Source organism: Diplotaxodon limnothrissa, linkage group LG3 (assembly GCF_057381915.1).
Source record: "Diplotaxodon limnothrissa isolate DT_005_m linkage group LG3, D_limnothrissa_male_GT1.1, whole genome shotgun sequence".
NCBI classification, from domain to species: domain Eukaryota; kingdom Metazoa; phylum Chordata; class Actinopteri; order Cichliformes; family Cichlidae; genus Diplotaxodon; species Diplotaxodon limnothrissa.
The window spans coordinates 31,941,628-31,963,313 of NC_140598.1; the positions used below are offsets into that span (position 1 = coordinate 31,941,628).

Below are 21,686 nucleotides of genomic sequence, written 5' to 3' on the forward strand. Positions count from 1 at the left end.
ACAGTGAACCTCCGTATAGTTACTGTAATGTAGATTTAAAGTATTTAACTATTTAACTTAGCTTACTATAACATTGTAAAATGGTACTTACACTGTAAACACTTGCAAATTACAGTATAATGCTGCAATTCGTTACATGTATTATTTTTATGTCTTTAGACTGAAAAGTACTCACGGTGTGTTGCCATCAGTGTTGGGTAAGTTACTTTAAATTAGTAACTTAGTTACATTACTAGTTACTTCTATCAAAAGTAACTCAGTTACTTCAAGTTACTCGTTACTTTCAGAGTAACTAGTTACTAGGGAAAGTAACTTTGGTTTTACTCAGAATTCTCTTGTTAATGTGTTGCTTCCGTAACTGGATACCCAGCAAGACTGTCAGTCTTCTAGCTTGCTTACTTGCCACAAGTGCACTGTGCCACCTACCAATAGAAAGGAAAAGATAATGTGCACATTTCCACGAGAGAAATCCCACGCCTGATTCTATCCTAGCCTGCTTTTTACATCCAACACAAAAACTGCAGTCGTGGTGCTTTCGATTGTACTCAGAACTCGGAAATTCTGCCTTCTGAATAGGAAGATGTTGGTAACACCAGACTGCAGATGAGCTGCATACAGGGCTGGACTGGGACAAAAAAATCGTCCCGGGCATTTTGACTAGAGACCGGCCCACCATTATAGGAAAAATCATAAAGCCTTTGAATGAAAATAAACACTGTTGTGACAGTGATGTACACTGTTCTGATGGTATATATGTATCAATCTATCAATCGTTTGTTGTAAGACTCAGATAATTATTTTTTTAAAAGCTAGACATTTGAAATGAGAATAAGAAAGTATTTCCTTCTGTCCCCCTTTCCCTTTTAATGTCCTACATGGACCCCTGGCAACACTTTGCTAGACCCGCCCCTGCACAATTACCAGCTGTCAGCTACTTAGAAAAGGATCCTGGTGTTATTTGTCTCTCAGAAACAGTTCATAACTTCCCTTCAACTCATTCATGTGACCTAAAAGGTAAACCTGTTTCTCCATCACAGCTCTGATGATCCAGTAAGGACATCTCCTGGTTTCATCTTCATGTTTCCCTCTCACCAGATAACCAAACCGTCATCATGACCAGCAGCTTTACAGCTGTGGCTCCAGCAAACATCAGCTGATACTAGAAATTAATATTAAATAAATTCTAACAACAGCTGATCAAGCTTAAACGTGCTGCTGTTGTTTAGCGCGACATCCGCTGGTTTCCTCTTTCTGGCGCAAAGTGGGCGATAAACAAACAAGAGAGAAAAGCCGATCAGCTGATCATTGATCAGTTTCATGATTTAAGTAGAAACGGGAGAGGGAGGGTGAGAGGATGAAAGAAGAAGAGGCAGCTGTGCAGCGTAAACACAGAATAACTCCAGCTTTGTGTCTTTTTCATTGTAGCTGAAGTCCGGGACAAACTGTTCCTTTTCACCTCAATAAGAAACCCGTAATATTTTCTCTGAATACCAGACGATTCCGTTTTTTACGGGACGGTTGGCAACTCTAATAATTAACCTTATGAACAAAATAAAGTTCAACATCAGTAACATAGCACCCACCCCGCTGTATAGAAACTCCGTCATGCTAGCTAGCACGCAGTACGGAAAAGTCAGCACAACGAAAATAAACTCCTCCTAAACTTGGTTTATATCTGACCCAGATGGACTGCAGGTCATAACTTCTTACCTGAAGTTCAGTTCACCTGACACTCGGACCAGCGGCCGCTTTGGGTCTCTCCTCTTGCCTCCCTTTTCCTTCATCCACCTGCTGGCCTCCACCACTTGCTAATGTTATTGAATCTGTGGAAGCTCCGCGATAGCCACCACACGAAGTAACGAATAATGAGCCTATCTAAATCCCAGTAACGAGTAACGCGTTCCTGGTTTTGGCATAACTAGTTACCGTGCTCTTTACCACAATAATAACGTAGTTACTGTAACGCGTTACTTAATAACGCGTTAGTCCCAACACTGGTTGCCATAAAACCAAAACTAACACAAAATTAATTTTAAAAACTGACTCAAAACATTAAATTTATGGTGTTACTGCCATGTCAATTTAAACATATTGGAGAAAATGCAGACATGTTTAACAGTGAGCCCTTACACCAGCGGTGTGAAACATTAGACTTGGGGGCCAGTAGTGGCCTGGCAAACACTCCAATCTAGCCTGTTGGACGACTTTGGAAAATGTGAAGGAGGACATAAATTTTTAACTTTTAATTGTATTTTTTTTCTTTTAACAGATTTACAACTTTTCTTACCAATAAAGACCTGCCCCATAGCCGCAGCCTCATATGACACCAAAATGATGGTTTTGTAATTGTAAACACTTTCACTTTCTTTCATTTACTACAGCTGCATTTCATTGTCATGTAGAAAAACCGAGACATATTGTTGCAATTACGCTTCTTTTTCTTACATTAAGTTAATTCGTTGATTAATTGTGTAGTTACATTTCAATACAGTAGAAGAAAGGGGATTTTTACCGGTTTGGTCCAAACATATACATATAGTAGACTAGATGTTGTCTTATATCCTGCTTTATTTCACTTTGACCATGCGGATAATAATGCAAAGTTTAAACCTTAATACAATTTTAAAAAGTAAGTTATAATAACAAAGAAATCACCCGCTGGTAATGTTAGTATGAAGGGGCAGATTAGGATTAGATCTAGGCCAAAACCATAAATGCTTAGTTTATTTTAACATGGATTCTTTGGGATGGACTCTCTGTTGGAGTCAGCCTCAAGTGGTGATTGGAGGAACTAAGCTAAGAGCTAAGAATCAGGTTATCATGAGAGCAACAAGGAAAACTTAGGAAGGAAACGAGGAACGTGACGCTCATGCAGATAAATCACCCACGCAGAATATATGTGAACAGGGAAGCTGGGAAACACAGCTGGAGGGGTATGGAAAACACTGTGTGTGTTTGTTATCTTTATGACAACCATACACAGAGCGAGAACAGCTATGCCCAGCAGCTACCAGCCACAATGAAACCAACACATGTTCTTTTCTGTTGTCCTGTCCAGACCTTCAAAAGATCACAATCAATTGGAAGGAAGGTTTTAGGAAACAAACAAACAAACAAATCCTTACATGGTCATACCCACATGCCATCAGATTGTAGTTTTATTCTTGTAGACCTTTAAAACGGTTTTTATCAGATCAGACCTCACTTAACCTCTTTCTTTACAAACCTTTGGAGATGATTCCTTTCCCACTTTAGCTTGTGTTATCAGTGCCCATCAGCTAAGTGGAAAAACATTAAATAAGCATGTGGTCTGAGCAGATGCAGGGCTCTCTGTAACAGATATTAAAGCATGAGAAGGATGTGATTTAACCACTAGTTTTATGTACTCAAGTTCAATCTTACTGCATTGTATTGTTCAAGTGACCAGAGAGCCTAGGGATCCTTCTTACTGGTCTCCTTTCTACTTAAAAACTTTAATTTTTCTCAGTTCAGAACAGAACTCCTAATGATAGATTTTCTGTCTAAAGTATGCTAAACGCTACTTTTAACCAAAATTGCAGCATTAGCTCTATACAAAGCCACAACAGTTTAACACATCTTAGATTAACACACAAAACAAATATACTTAAGCCCATTTTGTTGTTTAGATACACAAAAAACAAATAAGAACAACAATCACAGTCACAACTTACATTTATTATGATCTAGGCTACCACTTGCTACAAGCTAACTGCTAGTAAACAATAACAAATCCAATAGAAATGGGCATCTTACAAGTATCCCAACAATAATGAAACAGAAAAAATAACTGATTATGATTGGAAATGACAACTTAAATCTTGTGGGTTGTTATCAGACATTACACTTTCCAAACATGGCATACTTTCAGCCATATAGCTTAAAAGGTAAATCTTAAGGAGTTCAACTATGTTCAACTTAGATTGACAAATAGTTTTATGTTACATTACAATTTCCTTTATAATTGCTGGTATAAAATCAGCAGAGTGCTACAACCAATTAAATCTGATACATATTTACACCAACATTAACTCAAAAATATACAGACACCACTTACAGGAAAGTAATTCCTCTCGACAGCCTCAGACCTGAAACTTGAGGATGTTTTTAAATGTGTTTGTGTAAAAAACTGTTTGAATTATTTTATTGAATTATTTTGTCTTTTTTTTTGGAATTTTTGGTTCCTTACTTTATCATTACTATAAATTTTCCTAAAGAAAATATTAAATTTGGAGGTTCTTGGTATAATTTCGTGCTCCAGCATCAAGCACATTATTATTTTTTTTTAGATGCCTCTGATTTGACAAAAGAAGAGAAGGTTAACATATCTGAGGCACTGTTTTGGAACATTATTTTATTGTAACATTATATAACTACAAATGTATTTTTTCAGAAAATTTAGCGCTTGGGTCTCTGAAGTCCAATGGGTTAGAGTAATATTTGCACCTCTTGAGTGCTTCAGTTGAAAATCATCACCTAGTTTAACACCTGTAAAAGCTCATTTTCTTTTTTCTTTACAGGTTGAAATTGTGGAGAAGTGTTTGAAGATTGAGTTCAGTATTCCTTCTTAGTTTTAATTCAACGTTTTAGCTAATACAGGTTTGTTTGATAACTATTTTTCCTCTTTAGTAACGAAGTAATGATGTTATCTTTGTTTTGGGAATATGAAAACAAAACCTTTTCATTTCAGGTTTCTTCAAAATCTCAGCACATGAATACATGTGCTGGAGGCAGTTGCAGCAGATATGCATTAGGGATCAAACACCGGTTCTTTTCGTGGTGGTGCAAATGGGGTCAAACTGGATTTCAAAGTGGTTTCTGCTTGTCTAGACACAAATGAGGAAACAAGATCTGCACCACAAAGAGTTTCACTTCCTGCTGAGTTTGCCTGTCAGTGCAGCCTGGCAGGATGCTAATTAGCATTAGCATGTAGAAACACTGTAAGATGTAGTGGGGGAGGGGCCACGGGTGTTGTCATGCATTTAACAAGTTATGTTATTCACCCCTCCCTTCATTCCACAGGTCTTCATTTTCTGTCTCTGAGGTAAGTCATTGGCAAAAGCAGCAACTCACTAGTCCTTAGTCATTCTTTCGGTTTGTCCACTTCATTTAGATCGGTGACACACATGAAGCCTTGCCTTGGCTGGTGATGCAGAGCCTGAAGACAGTCCTGAGGAGTAGCGAGATGAGGTTGCCGAGAAGTTGAACCGTGACACTGCAGCTAGTTGGGTACCGGGTTCTCGCAGTGTCCGGCAGATGAGTCCGTCCCCACAGGGACAGCGCTGGAACAGCTCCAGACCGTGGTTCCCCTTGCGTCGGTGTCGCGTGCAAACCTGTCCTTCACGTAGCACGGGCTTGCAGATGCGAGTCCAAAAGTGACGGGCGCAGCACAGACCGTCCAAGCAGTCGGATGAGCGCAAGCAAGGATTCCCGACCTGACCTGAAACAAACACACAAACCCTTAGAGAAACATGAAGGAGGCAGGGGGAAACATACTGCGGGTTTATAACACTAATCTCACTTCTGCCAGGGGATCCTTTGGCTTCCTGCCTCCCGCCTTTCTTTTTGGTGAGCGGGCTTAGCGCTCCATCAGTGTTTGGAATCCTCTCAGACACAAAGCCGTCCACATCAGGAACACAAATATCTGCCGCAGGAAGAACATAGAGATAATACACTTGATAAAATTTTAATTATGAATAGTTTATTGTCATTAATGTTAAACTGAAGTTTTCTGTAGAGGAGCATCTAAACTGTTGCTGCAGCGGTTGGTGGGGCAACACATTGTGTCCCTGAGGCAGGGCCTCTTCCTTCTGCGGCAGGTCTTGCAGTGGGAGTGGGCAGGACGTCTTGAGGAGGTGTGACAGTAGTTCCCCTCTCTGCACTCCAGGTCACTCATGCACTGGTAGACCTGCAGACAGACACACAAACATTATTACAGAGTAACAAATGAACCTGGTTTTCGTTTTGTAATTTAAGGTGATCTTTTCGTACTGGTGAAAAAATAGCATGAAATAACAAACGGAGGGCTTAAACTACTCTGACTTGCAGTGCCCTGAGCCACTTTATGTGAGATTTATACTTCTGGACTAAATCTACGCCATAGGTAAGTCTTAACTGCAGACCTCTCTGAAAAAGTAACTACATGTAACATAAACACAGTCTTCAAATATTGTGATTGGCCTGAAATCCGAATATGCATTTCTGGCTAGTTTTCCTCTGATTGTCAATGGATCATAAATGTCATCGACTCATTATAGGCTTGCATAGGCGACATCATAGGCTCAACGCAGAATTATCAGCGTTTAATTTTGTAGCACTCTTCTAAAGTACACCTCAACATTACAACTTAAAACTGTACATTGGGGCAAAACAGTCCAGTTGATAAACCAAAGAAACCTTTTATTATCCTTCCCGATGATGTTGAAAGCCAAAGAAATTTTAAAACATCATCATAGTTTTTTTTTTTATCATGAAAGCTTACAGCATCATAACAGCTGAGAAGTGCACCTGAAACAGTATCCTGCTGATAAAAAAGGCCAATGAACTTTTTGAAACAATGTGATGTTCTTGATGATAATGTTTAGAAACATGTAAATATTATAAGTGACTGGTAACCCAGATGGTACCTGTAATTTGAAAGTGAATACAGACTTGTAATATTCCCACCAATCAAACGTTTGAAACAACAAAAAAAGACCAAAACTTCTGTCAAACTGAAGCAATGTAACCAATAATGTTCAGTCAATAAAGCTTTTGAAACATTGCAACAACACTGCAAATAAACATTTCTCTCTCTCTCTCTCTCTGTATATATATATATATGTGTGTGTGTGTGTGTGTGTGTGTGTGTGTGTGTGTGTGTGTGTGTGTGTGTTTTATTTAACAATGAAAAGGACCCGAGTCCAAAAGTGCTTTGTCAGCGGCACATAACTTTACAGGGAGTAGGAAAGAGTCAACTAAACTAACGTTTTCGATACAACTAAAGATTAAAGGCCAATAAAATTTTAATGAGCTTTGTAACATTGTAATAGTTTGGTCAATAAAATTTACATATTAAAATACATCGTAACAAACAAAAATCCCCTGTCCATTTAGTTTAGAAACATTGTAGCTAAAAGTTTAGCTAAAGTTGTTAATTAACTTTAATTAGTAGTAAATTAGTTAAAAGTCATATTTATATATGTAAATAGTGAGATCTGTGGACTCGGTTAAAAAGCAGCTAAAAAGTCATCTGTTTAAATGTGCTTTTGTAACCAATGCTGTTTTGGCTTTTAAATTGATTAGCCCTTTGTTTTATCCAACTAGAAAGTTCCTATAAAAATACATTTTTCACTCATTTCTTACTTGCCATTACATTTGCATGAAGTGGGACTTTAAATTGTGTGAGAGGCAAATGTTTGATTTGATTGACTTCAAAGCACAGACTTGTTGAGACTTCTGTGAACCCCCTCAGACTGAAACACGCATCGTGGTAACAGACTCACCGTCAGGTCCACTCTCGGCTCCCACGCGCTCCTGTTTATCGGCAGCGCGTCACTGTCCCCGAGGATCTCCGTACTGACGGAATTCTGTCCGACGCGCGCCTGCCCGCAGCGAGAACACGCCAAAAGCGCGATCCCGAAACTGACCAGCAGCACCAACCAGCGGCTCATGACTGCAATCAAGATTTCATTAGACACTGTGAATAAAATCACTTCATGTACTGACATACCATTATCATCATCCTTTCTTAAACATACGGACTTTAATATCTCCACAAGAATAAACAAGAGACAGTAGCGGTCTAAATGTTTTCCATTTAAACCAGCAAAAAAATCACTCACTTGTCAGCTGTAGACTTTCTAATGGATGGAAGAAAATCGTCACAGTCCCGTGCAGTTTGCTGCTGCAGGTTTAAATTTCCCGTTGCTTCCTTTTTTTTTTTAAATTAAACCAACTCCCAGGAGCGCACGAAAATAAGAATAAGAAGACGAGCCTTCGCTTCAGTCCTGTCCTTCAGTGCAGGACAGGTGAGAGGAACCCGGACCCTGATCCACTTTATACAAATCCGATCCTCCCACATCCTTGGTCACGCGGAGCCCTAACCCGCCCCTGCAACGCTTACATCGATACCCCCACCCTGGCACCTGCATCCACGGCTGCAGGTGACAGGGTGACAGCGGAGGCACTGTTTAGCTGTAAAGCTCCATATGGTGAGTTTGCTGTTTTTGCCATTCAAAAGTCCCATTGAAAAACAGAAGTTTTACTGGGAAACCTGAAACATGGGGTATGGAAAAGTACACACACACACACACACACACACACACACACACACACACACACATATGAAATGAAATGAAATGCATATTGAAAACAATATGCAAATTTAAATATAATAAAAAATTAAAATAAATACAAAAAAATGCTGTCCTTCTAAAATGTGTTTTCAGCAGATGTTTTAATCAAACTACATATCCATTCAATATGATTGATGGGGCTATGGATTAGGTTATCCTTCTGACTCACTTGTATGTGAAATTCCTTGAAGTGGTAGTGGTGAGGATCTCAGTAATCTGAGCTCTCATTTTGATATATCACTGAAATGGCAGGAAAGACCGACCGCTTGCACTCTTGTGTCTCCACATCAGTGGTTCTTTTAATAAAAAGCTCATTAAACCTAAATCTGGTGATAAAGTGACCAAAGGGCTTATCTTCAGGAGTAATTAACAGTGTGTAGGAATAAAAATATTTCAGCCTGAAGTGGAATTGTGACAACAGCTTGTACATTGAGGCGATCGTGGCTCAAGAGTTGGCAGTTCATCTTGTAATTGAAAGGCTGCCGGTTCGAGCTTGGGCAAGACACTTCACCTACTGCCTACTGGTGTTGGCCAGAGGGGCCGATGGTGCGATATGGCAGCCTCGCTTCTGTCAGTCTGCCCCAGGGCAGCTGTGGCTACAACTGTAGCCTCCACCAGTGTGTGAATGAATAGGGGTATTGTAAAGTATATAGTAAGTAAACTATATAAACGCAATCCATTATTATCTCCTACACACACAAACCTTTTACTTATCTCTCCATCTCCATGACCTTTCTCAGACACATTTAACCTTTCCACACCTACAAGAGGAACAACACATGAGTGCGTGCGTTTTTATTGTGTTGATAAGATTGGATGCTGTAATCGTCAGATTAACACACCTACAGGATCAGCATTACACTCACACATCCCCTTACTGAAATGTCAGTTAGTCTACAGTAAATTAACCGACCCACATTAATAAGATGCTGTTAGCACACACACTTATGTCTTAAAGTGAAGCTGTATGCGAGATATCACTAGTCTAACAGACCTCATGGGAAACATTAAAAAAACACATTATACATACGAAGGGACGGGAGAGCTGGAGGTTCACTAACAGCAGGAGGGTCAGGTCTTGCATTTCTTATATTGATAAGATGTATAGAAGTATATGAAAAATTCAACACGTTCTCACTCCAAAAGCATAACATGCTACACTATGTGACAAATCGTCAGTATGTTACGCTTTCGGCCACCCAACACGTTCCTATGTTACACGTGCGGAAACAGGAATAAACATGAGAAGACTGAATCTACACGTGTACATTCATCTTACTTTCTCACCATGAATCGCTTTGGAAACACTTTCTAACACGATGTTGTGGTTAAGGTTAGGGATAAGGTTATCGTTAAGGCTAGGTTTGGGGCTGGAATACAAGGCTGGAACATGTCTTAGCGTCGGGAGCATCATACTATTGGATTTCATCCCCAATCTGGAACATATCATAGGGATGCAGAAGGTTACCTTTCGCGTTCCCATGGGCCGCCTCGGGACATGACAAATCGTCGGTATGTTATGCGTCAGGAATGAGAAAACACTTCAGGTTAGTCTAGCCCCTTTTCCCTTCATGGAACAAGGTCTATCTACACCTGCCCACCAGCTCGGTCTGTGTTTTATTTACTACCTGTCTTGATCCCACTTCTGTCACTTTGATGTCTGGAACAAGGTCTTGACTGGATGGAAAGTGTTTCATGGTTGTCCCTACTTTCTCTTTCTTCATGGGTTCCCAGTGAGGGAGTCTCTAGTGTTTTTGGCTTTGTTAGGGAGTACCAAAGTCATCCCACCTTCATCTCAGACTATTTTCTTCCATTGTGCTACCTGCTGTGTTGCTGAGGTTTTGGGGTGGAAGGGTTTGGCTCAGGCACTGCCATGTTCAGTTTGTCCATGGCAGGTTTTGTAGGTCTCCATGTCAGAAGTGTTGATGCAGTTTGGTGTGTCGGCAGATGTTTTCCTCATCTGGGCCTGATAATCACATCTGTATCTGGTTAAATGTGCTTATCTATCACACTGCCAATGTACGTGAAGGACTCTGCTTGTTCTAGAGGTTCACCCTCCAGGTTCTTGGCCTGTTGATGTTAATTCCCTGGAATGTAAGATAATCAGCAAAGTCAAAGTGTCCACTAGATCCCAGTCCTCTTTCTAGTGAAAGTCTTCATGATCCAGGCAATAACCGGCAGGAGTAAAACAGTGACCACCTTCCTGGTGAGTTTATGGTATCACTCACAAGTTTTCCTGAGTAAAACATGATGTTCATTCAGTCCCAGTAGAGCCAACATAACAGGTTAAACAGGAAATCCATATATCATAAATCCAATGCAGTTATAGTTAAAAATACAGTTCAAAATCCACAATCTGTGCCCCCCTACACATTTCCAGTGGGCCAGTTTAGAGTCTTGCTGGTCGATCCTGGTCTCTGGGCCTTATGCTTGACTCCACTGCTTCAGAGGAGCAGCCAGATTTAGAAGCATGAGGAAGTGGCATTGGAGTGACAAACGGTTAAAGTCCAATTAATTGAGTTCTTAATAAAACAGTTTAGTTACTCTTTGGAGATAATAACTATACACTAAGCACTATTAGGCTACTTCAGCTCAGAAACCAAAAGTAGGTAAATGAATGAAAAAAGACTCAGAGGAGTTGATTGTTATAAAGAAGTAAAAGTTTCAGAGAAACAAAAGACATACTAGTTTTTCTTGTGAAGTTGTTGTAGGTGTAAGGTAGACCCCCATCAGCTATTGTAGGGTCTACCTTACAATATAAAGCGCCTTGAGGCGACTGTTGTTGTGATTTGGCGCTATATAAATAAAATTGAATTGAAGTCATCAAGTGAGCATTCATGCAACATATACACAAACACAGAAGAGGAGGCAGGTTTAGCGTGAGGAGGAAAAGAAAGAGTCAAACTTCTCTGTTTGTCTCTGAAAAAGTTAAACTGACCACACAGGAACAGTGAGAGGAGGACTCCTCGGTTTGATTCAAAGCTTTATTCAGAAATGAATTTCATGCTTTTACAAATGAGCTGTGGGTAGAAGGAGAATCAGGTCAGAATGTTTTCCACTCTTGTTCTCTCTCTGATGTAGCACACAGCAGGAAGTAGTAGCTTCAGACACGTTGTTACTACAGGAAATATTCTGTGTGGTTGAGGCGACGGAGCTGGACACTATGAAAGAGGGAGCTGGGAGGTTAAGCAGCAGCTCAATTGTGATGTACTGTGTACTTCTACCAGATGACTCTCAACAAGAAAACTGTGTTTTATTTGTTGCCTTTGGTAGGTCATAAAGACAAATCTCTTTACATATTTGTATGAAAAAAATTATATCCCCAGTAATATGTTCTGTTGCATTAAAGCAACAGAACAATGACTCCACCCTTAGGATGACATCTGTAACTGCAACAAACAGACACGAGGGCCAAGATTAAACATGGTATTGGTTTTATTTACAGTGAGTGAATCATCCACAGTAGCCACAGCACTCCATGCTGCATTAACTCACCTGGAAGAGCATGGTAGCTATGTGCGGATGCTCTTCGTGGATTACTGCTCAGCTTTTAACACCATCCTTCCACACAAACTGGTGGCCAAGCTACAAGACCTGGGGCTTCCATACAGCACCTGCATGTGGATCAATAGCTTCCTCTCGGGCCGTAGACAGAGAGTCAGAGTTGGCCATCACACATCCTCAGCCCTGAGTCTCAGCACTGGCTCACCCCAGGGCTGTGTGCTCAGTCCACTGCTCTACTCTCTCTACACACACGACTGCACTCCTCGCCACCACAGCAACATCTTTGTGAAATTTGCAGATGACACCACAGTGGTGGGGCTCATTTCCAAGGGAGACGAGTCTACGTACAGAGACGAGGTGGAGCAGCTGACGTCATGGTGTAAGGCCAATAACCTCCTCCTCAACACTTCAAAAACCAAAGAACTCATAATAGACTTCAGAAGGAAAAAGGCAGAGATCCAACCACTATTCATAAATGGGGACTGTGTAGAAAGGGTGGCAAGCTTCCGCTTCCTGGGAGTCAATATAGAGGAGAACCTTTCCTGGAGTGTGAACACCTCCGAGCTGCTGAAAAAGGCCCAACAGAGACTGTACTTCCTGAGAATTCTCAGGAGGAATAACATCACACAGAGACTGCTGGTGTCCTTCTACAGAGCCACCATTGAGAGTGTTCTAACTTACTGCATATGCATCTGGTACACTAGCTGCACAGGGGCTCAGAGGAAAGCACTCCAAGGGATCATTAACACCGCCCAAAAGATCACTGGCTGCCCTCTCCCCACACTGGAAGTTCTACACAACGCCCACTGTTTTAAAAAGGCCCAAAACATCATAAAAGACACCTCACATCCTGGCCACTCCCTGTTCGAACTGTTGCCCTCAGGCAGACGGTACAGGGCAATCAGAGCAAGGACTAATAGACTCAAACACAGCTGTTATCCAACTGCAATAACACATCTGAATACTACAAAAAAATGTCCATCACGCCACTCTTGTGTTAATCTATGCACGGTCTGAAGCATGTGTGTGGGAATGTATGTGAATGTTTTACTGTTATATCTTATTAGTATTTTAAGTATTCTATCTATTTTATTTATTGAATTTTATTGTTTTATTTATATTTTGATATTGCTAGGGATGATGCAATGATCGGGGACCATTCTTAATTTCGTTGTTCTCATGACAATGACAATAAAGTTTCTGATTCTGATTCTGATTCTGATCATGTGTCTGTGATATCTGAGATCCTGCCTGGTTGAGCCCTGATGTTTTCTCTATATCTTTTGCTTTCACATAGACTTCTACACTTAACACTTACACACACTTAACAACAAAAACCAAACATTTCAACAAGAATCTGTAAGCATCTGGGAACTGAGGAGACCAGCTGCTGCAATAAATGTTATTAACCTTTGCCCAGTTAACCTAGTTATTTACAAAATGTTGCTTCAGGCGATTCTCCTTAGTAGTTTTGAACATTTTGCTGCCTCTCTCCTGACTTTTTTGTGTTGCTGCCATCAAATTCAAAATTAGCTAATATTTTTCTTTTAAACCTCTAATATGTTTTTAATGTTCTTTTGTAAATGAAATATGGATTTAATAATCATATTATTTTATAACTCTATCGTATAAACTCCTATAGAGGTTTGATAATTTGTATGTTTTTATTTGAATTGTACACAAAATTCCACCTGTTTTGGCACTGGGGTTGTATTGAAGTCCCATTTATCTATCAACATTACAATGCACTGTAGGTTAGATATATAAACAGAAAATATCAGAAAATTATGAAGGACAAAAGACAAACAACAGCCTCCCATCAGAGGACCAGTACCAGTACCAGCCCTGGCCATTTCACCAGCACTCTTAGAAATTTGAGCCCAGCATGTCTAATCTGTCCAAGATATCCTACAATAGTCACCTTGCAGGTGCCTGTGCTCGATGGAGAGTAACTGCACAGCCAGCAGCAACTTGTCTATACTCTGGTTTCCCATCAGGCTCATGTCAAAGACCAGAGGTTTATCCACATTTTGCAACTAACCATAAAGAGCTGCTGGCTTCTAAGTTTTCTAAATCCATTCTTTTGACACAGAGACTTCAATTACATCAACATGCAGGACAGATTTCAAGCAGGGTTAAGCTTGCTTCCAGAGAAAGTGGCCAGCTGCAATGCCAGTAATTTAAAATATGGTGTAAACACCTGATGAGAGAAGCTTTTGGGATAGAACCCTGTTTAAGTTGCAGGGAAAAAGCTTGCCTTACCTTTGGTTTAAATTTATCGCATTTTATCTTAAAAAATTGACATCATACTATTGTTTAGATGTTTGCCTAACAAGTGAAATATTTACAGTCCAATTCTATGATGAGAAGATACAAATACTTTTGGAGTTGTAACAGCGCATCAAGCGTAAAACCTCTACCAAACCAAGGATGGTGCTTCCCACTGTACAAACTGCTTGTGAATAAGAGAACAGTCAAAAAATCCTTTAATGGGCAAGCAGTGCTCGCCTTGCTGGCCCTGATAGAGTTGATTTAGGTCAATATATCACTTATATAAATAAACAGTGGATTTAGACCAACACTAGCCCTGGTATCTAGCTCTTTTCAGCAGTTTCAGCAGCAAAAACTAAGAAAAACAATGGAATAGAATAACACAAAAATAACATAATATATACAATAGAATAAAATACTATGTTGTCAGAAAAAAATACACTTAGTGTTATTGCACATGTGTGGATGTCTGTGTTTGGTCAGCTGTGAAGTCTTTGTTGTGGAGTCTGACAGCAGAGTGTGCGAAATCTCTCCGTCCCACATGGTGGGTGCTGCAGGCTGCCATTGAAGGAGCTGCTCAGTGCTGTCAGAGTTTCCTGCATGGGGTGGGGGATGTTTTCCAACAGAGATGAAAGCTTAGCCACCATTCTCCTCTGCACAGACATCTACCCAGACATAAAACATTACATTTTATTTTAAGCTCTTTGACAAGAGCAACAATTACAAGTCCACGGAACTCTTGCAGGTATTTGATGGTTCAGTTGCACACTATTTGTCCTTGTTTAACCAGTGATATAAAATGATAATTTACCAGGTTTATTACTATGGCTATTTCACAGTTTTTTGTACTTATTTTACTTCTTTATGTCTGTCTGCAGCCTTTGTGTTTTTTGTAGAAACTTTACTTCACTTTTTGGTTGTTATAATGTTATTGTGTTGGTTCCGTCATTTTTATGTCTCCCCAGTTGTTTTTGAATGTTTCTATTGTTCTGTGCCTTTTGTTCCTTCATTTTAAAGGCTTGTTGGTCTAGACCATGCCTATTCAACTACGAAGTTAGTTGGGCCAGACTTTCAAACCAAGGAATTTATCTGGGCCAGATATTTTTTTTGAAGCCAGTAAGCAGCAGATCATGATCAATTTCAAACCCACACAACTGTACTGAAAAACAAGTTTTTTTTATTCCTTTTCCCCTGTAAATATGGTGACCTCTCACAAATGCACACCAAAAGGTCCATTTAAAAAAAAGGGAGCTGTAACTAAACAATTTTTTGCACATTTGAAATAATAATAATAACAAAAAACATTTTGATAATTCCCTTTCAAATTAAAATAAATATTTCGCTGACCACTCACTTTTCCTGCCATGGATGGAGCCCCATCCGTCACAAGTATACAGACACGCTTCATATCCAGACCATTTTCCTCAAAAAGAGCTTAAATCTTCTCAAACATCATTTCGCCAGCTGTGTGTCCCTCTAACGGTAGCAAGCCGAGCAATTTCCCATCCAAAAAACGGACATATACGCACAACTGTGCATTATCAGTTCTGTCTGTGATCTCCTGCTATAGACATTACATCAGTTTTCTTCAGGTCATCTAACAGCATTTCAAACTCGTCTGACGCCAGAACTTCAACTCTACGAATATTTGAACTGTCCTACAGGGGTACGTTTTTAATAGCAGATGTCACCCTCACTTTTCACCGCATCCACCACGGCCAGCATGCAGTATTTCACTGTTTCAGAATCTGTGAAAGGCTTTTTCTTCTTCGCCAAGAAGCAAACACGAAGGGAAGATGCTGCAGCTCTCTCTTGGGCTGTACAGGACCCTCACCATGGTAGTACAACTCCGGTTGTAAGATTATTAAACTCAGTAAAATGAATAAGTATTTGTCAGTCCAGGCAGGGTTAAACCGACAGTTTTCATTGTCAATTTTGTGCTTTTGGAGTGAGAAAGACATGCTGTTGTCGCATCATATATTACGATGATTGTTTAACATGTTTACATCACGGTGCATTGTGGGTTAAATATTGCTAGGCTACTAGGAGTGTTGCATTCACAGTCTACACTACGCTGTAGGAATTTTTAATTTTTTTAAAATTAATTAATGAATTAATTTTTTGCGTTTTCTCTGTGTTTCTGCCAGGACCACAGGCAGGGCCACTCGCAGGTTGCTTCTGGGCCGCATTTGGCCCGCGGGCCGCCATTTGAATAGGCTTGGTCTAGGGGGATCGGGTGTGAACACTCCCATAGGTGTAGTGAACTGTGTAAACAGGTCAGGTGAAACGTTAGAGGGTGGAAAGCTGCTGCCTGCTGAGTTAATCTGGAGAGCTCAGACTGACTTTATCCTCAGGCTGTTTATTAAGGAGTCGGTGGGTTTTTTCCATCATAAAACACTTGGAATAACTTTAAATGTACCTAAATCTTGTTGAACTGAAACGTTTATGGATTAAATTGTTTTGGTTTTTTTTTTTTGTAGGTTCATTAATGCTTTCCACAGATGCTCGGGGTGACTTTGAGTGTGTCTCCTTGGTGAGAAAACGGAAAGCGGTCTGCAGCCTCATATGTAGCGAGACAGAGTGAGGAGGAAGAGGAGGAAGATAAAGAACCGAGTCACTGTGGTTGTGAACAGGAAAGACGTAGCCGCATCTTGACTTGTAAGTACGAGTCATATTTCTGGAGTAGCAAGCCGACTATTTTCGGTGTTTCTGGGTAAATTTGTTGGCTCACAGCAGCCATTTTAGGCTCCGGGCTTTTTCAGTCGGACAACCTTTCACGAGTCTGAGTGATTCACTTCTACTCGCCGACTGGACCAGGTATGGGATTTTTTAACAGTCGTTTTATGTTTAATCCCTGTTTGTCTCGTAAACGTACAACTTTTTAAGGGGACTACATTCTGAATAAAGTTTCAGAAAACCTCTTAAAGACCAGACACCCTCGTCGCTTTGACACATCTCTAGGACAAGTAAAAAACCCGTTTTATTATATGACTTTCAAATCACAGCGAGCCATACAACTGGAAACGTAACAGACCGGTAAAACAGGCGCAAGGTATGGAAGTCCAAACCTGCCAAAAGGGATGTCCCGTTCAATGCACTGAAAGGGGATGTATGCTGTTAATAATTTGCATAATGTAACATCTGTGGTGTAATGTGCTTGTCAATCTTTTATTAACCTTGTTTTTATTCATTTATTAGTTGGTAATTATCTCTTTATATTTTCTATTACTTAGTTCCCTAAACATATTTATTCTGTTTCTCATTTGTTTCTGTGCAGAATTTTAGCTAGATGGATTAGCTAAAAACCTAAGATTTCTAACAATCAGTGCTTTCAGTTTTCCACTGGGCTGTCTTGATGCATGCTCAATCAACCAGATAAGTAAATCCAATAAGGTTGATTCTGTTCATCTGGACGTAGCGGTTGTTGATCAGTGGTCATGACAATTTGTATATTAATGATAAATGAACTGATGTCATAACCAGTTGTTCATTCAGTAGTGTTAGTTTCACCCATTGTGCAAATGTACTGTTTATAAGATTGGAGAAACCTGCAGTCAGCTGAGACTGAAGAAGTCACTTGGATGCGTGACGAAACGTTTCTTCACTGAAAACACTACATCCAGATGAACAGAATCAACTTTTGGCGGGTTTTCGTTGTATTTGTTTTATTTTGAAATATATATGCAATACTGTGCAAAAGTCTTGAGGACAATGGGTATAGGTGCAGTAATCACTTGAAAGATGCGTAAACATTTTACATACAGAGTTTATACAGAGTTTGATATGACCACCTTCATTCCTCAACACAGCTTGGACTCTTTTAGGTAAGCTTTCCTATAATTTCTTTAACCCTCTGGTGTCGACTGAGGTACTGGCGCAATAAAATCACATCACCAATTTAAGATGACATATCAGCAAGATGAATCATGCTTTAGTCTCTATGTTGAAAGTGTGGACTTTAAACTGTATAACAGTCTTTTAATTGTGTTGATAGACCAAGTAAAGACAGAGTTATGATAAATAATTTACACCATGTTTTTTCCTGAATATTCTCACCATGTGTAGTGCAGAAATAATTGGTAAAAATTTGAATTTTAAAGGACAAGTGAAAAAAAACATACATGTTTCTCACCAGTGGGAAAGTGCACCAACCCATTGAAAAATTGTGTCATGCCTGTGATCTGCTCCTCCGTCGTGTTGTGGATGGGAAATAGGAACTGCACAAATAATTTTTGTGGCATTTTATTGTGACACCTGAATGTTTATGGCATTATTTTAGTGCCTCTATTCTGAGCGCACATAAAAAAATTTGCAAGCACAAATGTTGCATGTTGAAAATTATTTTGAGCAAACAGAAGTTTAATTTGAGTGAACAAAATTCATTTCTGTGTGCAAGAAATGTATTTCAGTGTTTGTGATTATCCATATATGGTCTTTCGTTAAACATGATATATACCCTGACTTCTTTAGTAAAATATTCAATCTCGTCTCACAATACAATGACCATAATATCATTATCGGTGGTGATTTTAATTGTTAGTTTGATCCATTGTTGGATAGGTCCTCTGTGTCCCTGGCCCCAACTTTGAGAGCTGTTTCTGTACTCAATACTCTTACTAAATCTTTGGGCTTGGTTGACATTTGGAGGCACCAGCATCCGTTACAAAAGCAATACTCTTTTTTCTCCCCTGTCCATGGCAGTTTCAGTAGAATTAACTATTTCTTATTGATTCCAGGCTTATTTCGAAAGTGATTAGTTCCACTTATCACAGTTTTTTAGTTATGGGCGATCGTGGCTCAAGAGTTGGGAGGTCGCCTTGTAATCGAAAGGTTGCCGATTCGAGCCCTGGCTTGGACAGTCTCGGTCATTGTGTCCTTGGGCAAGACACTTCATTGGGGAGAAATTCAACCCCTCTTTATATCTAAATGACTGTTTTACGGATTACCTATCTACTAAAATTGCAGAATTTTTACAATTCAATGATAACGGTGCAGTTTCAGGCTCTGTTTTGTGGGAGTCCTTTAAAGTCGTCTAGTTTGCCCTTTAAGGTCTCCCAGGATTATTTTTCATACCTGGGTATTAACATCCCTAGGAACTCAAAACTCCTCTTCAGGCTTAATATTCGGTTCTAACTGATGAGCTCAAGTGTATGATAGATAAATGGAAACGTTTCCCACTTTCAATGATTGGCCGTATCAATATAATCAAAATGGTTGTGCTCCCTAAATTCACGTACCTATTCCAGAACGTTTCTATTTCAAGGTTCAAGGTTCAAGGTTCTTTATTAATTTTATTAATTTATTTTTCTCAGGTCTTCCTTTTTCAAAGCGTTGGATGCCATTATCATGCCTTTTGTTTGGGCCTACAAGCCCCCCCGCATCTCGAAGTCTCACTTGCAAAAGCCCACGGACGAGGGTGGTCTGGGCCTTCCAGTTTTCAAACATTATTACTGGGCCTGTAATGCCAGAGCCTGGGTCTTCTGGAATCTGCCTATAGTTGGTGATGCTGTGGAATGCGGGTCCAGCCCTAAATGGCTCGAAATGGAGCTTAGCACCGCTATCGAGCGCACTGGAGCATCCTTGCCAACGATCTTATTTTCAAAACTGGTTATTAAAAGTACACCATCATGTAATAACTTTATTCTTTGCAACTCTATAAAAATATTGAATCAAATCAAGAGAATCTTGAACCTCCCGGAAATGCCAACTTTTGCCCCGATCTGCCACAATCCTACCTTTAAGCCTAGTACAATGGATACTGCTTTCAAACAATGGCCTGTTAAAAGGTTGACTGCTATAGAGGATCTTTATATTGACAATCATTTTGCTTCTTTTGCTCAACTTCAGACAAAGTACAACCTCCCTACAAGTCATTTTTTTCAGTACTTACAAATTAGGAATTATGTCAAGCAAGCATTCTCAAATTTAGATACTATCCCCGTACAGCATGTCTTTTACAATATAATGAACGAACCTCCCAACTCAAAACACTTAATCTCTCAGCTTGTTAATCTTTTTTCTTTGGCAGCCCCCTCTTGCCATATTAAAGAGGCTTCGTCAAGAGACACTGGTTTGGTTATCTCTGACGATTTATGGGCTGAAGTGTTAAGCCCGATAAAACTATGCTCTGTTAACGCCCGGCTTCAGTTAATTCAGTTTAAGGTAGTCCATAGACTGCACTATTCCAAAACCAAATTGAACAAGATTTTTCCTAACGTTTCCCCCAAATATGATAAATGTAAACTTGTGGACGGATCTCTTGGCCATCTTTTTTGGTTCTGTTCTACGCTTACAGCCTTTTGGATTTTTTATATTTTTAGTTTCTATAGCATTGTTTACTACAGGCAACTGTATCCTGACTGTCTTATGGTGATCCTGGGCTGCTACAGCAACTCCTTGGCACTTCCCTTTGCTGTGCAACAGGCCCTCATGTTTGGTATGGTTATTGCCAAACGTCTGATTCTGGGGGAGTGGAAATCTGCCTCCCCTCCCTGCTTCAAGAGGTGGCTCGAGGAGATGGTCTCCTGTTTATACCTGGAAGAAATTCGGTTCTCTACGTCTGATTCCATGGAGAAGTTCAGGAAGATATGGGGTCCCTTTATAGACCACATTAACAAGGACAGTCCACACCCTGGGTCCTGACCACATTGTCTTAACTGTTATCATTCTGAGCTGTTGCCCATAACTGTTATGAATCGGCTCCTCCTGGCAATCTCTGGATTCGATCTTCAATGTGGATTGGTGTTTGACATGTATACCATTTGCTTTTGTCTTCTCTGCTGTTTTTGGTACTTACAAATTAGGAATTACAAATAAGTGCTGGCCGTGTACTAGGGCTGCTCGATTATGGCAAAAATGATAATCACGATTATTTTCACTGAAATTGAGATCACGATTATTTGACAATATTTATTTAACTCTTTAAGACCTACTATAGAACCAAGTCCACCAGAGCTTATATTATTTTTTTTACATGCTGTAGTGCCATTTGTGGGAGCATTTCAAGTTGCTATACATCAATACAACTGTTATAGCCCATATTTTAATAATATGTATGCATTAAGTCCATAGTAATTACATAAATTGCAAAAAAGTGCAATAAACTACAAAAAAAATTGAAAATTGCTTTTGTTTTGTTTACATATATTTCTACTTGGAGAAATTTAAGAGGCTTATCCCTCAAAACTTTAAATACAATAAAGTTGCAAAAAATAGTTTCCCACCACAGGAAATTTATTTTGAGTGTCTTCATAGTTTTATTTTGGAGATACAGCAATTTTTATATACTGCAGGAAAAACAAAAAACAATCCTATGATGCAAATTTGCAAAGAAAACAGCATGTGCATCATTTCACTGTGGGAAGTGTTACGAACAGCTGATAGGAACGGCGAAGCGTGTTTCTGGAATATTATGTTTTTGTTCCTGCAAGCGCTTTTTATGCAATTTTTGCAAAGCTATATGTGGAAGGAAACCGTGACCGAGGACAAGCTGATGGCATCAGATGTAAGTACAACTCCTCCGGTTTCATATGCAAAACAAATTATTGCGCTAGCTTA

At 39.7% G+C, this 21,686-nt stretch overlaps 1 protein-coding gene across 1 annotated transcript; it reads right to left on the reverse strand.

Annotated features, from left to right (window-relative positions):
* Nucleotides 1–5,123: 5,123 nt before the first annotated feature.
* On the reverse strand, nt 5,124–7,670 carry LOC146635400 (dickkopf-related protein 2-like). The gene is made up of 4 exons (XM_085350103.1): nt 7,503–7,670; nt 5,770–5,926; nt 5,540–5,662; nt 5,124–5,458 (listed from the first exon to the last, which is right to left on the reverse strand). Exons 1-4 carry the CDS (start codon nt 7,668–7,670, stop codon nt 5,124–5,126), a joined length of 783 nt encoding a protein of 260 aa, XP_085206229.1.
* Between the last annotated feature and the right edge of the window lie 14,016 nt (nt 7,671–21,686).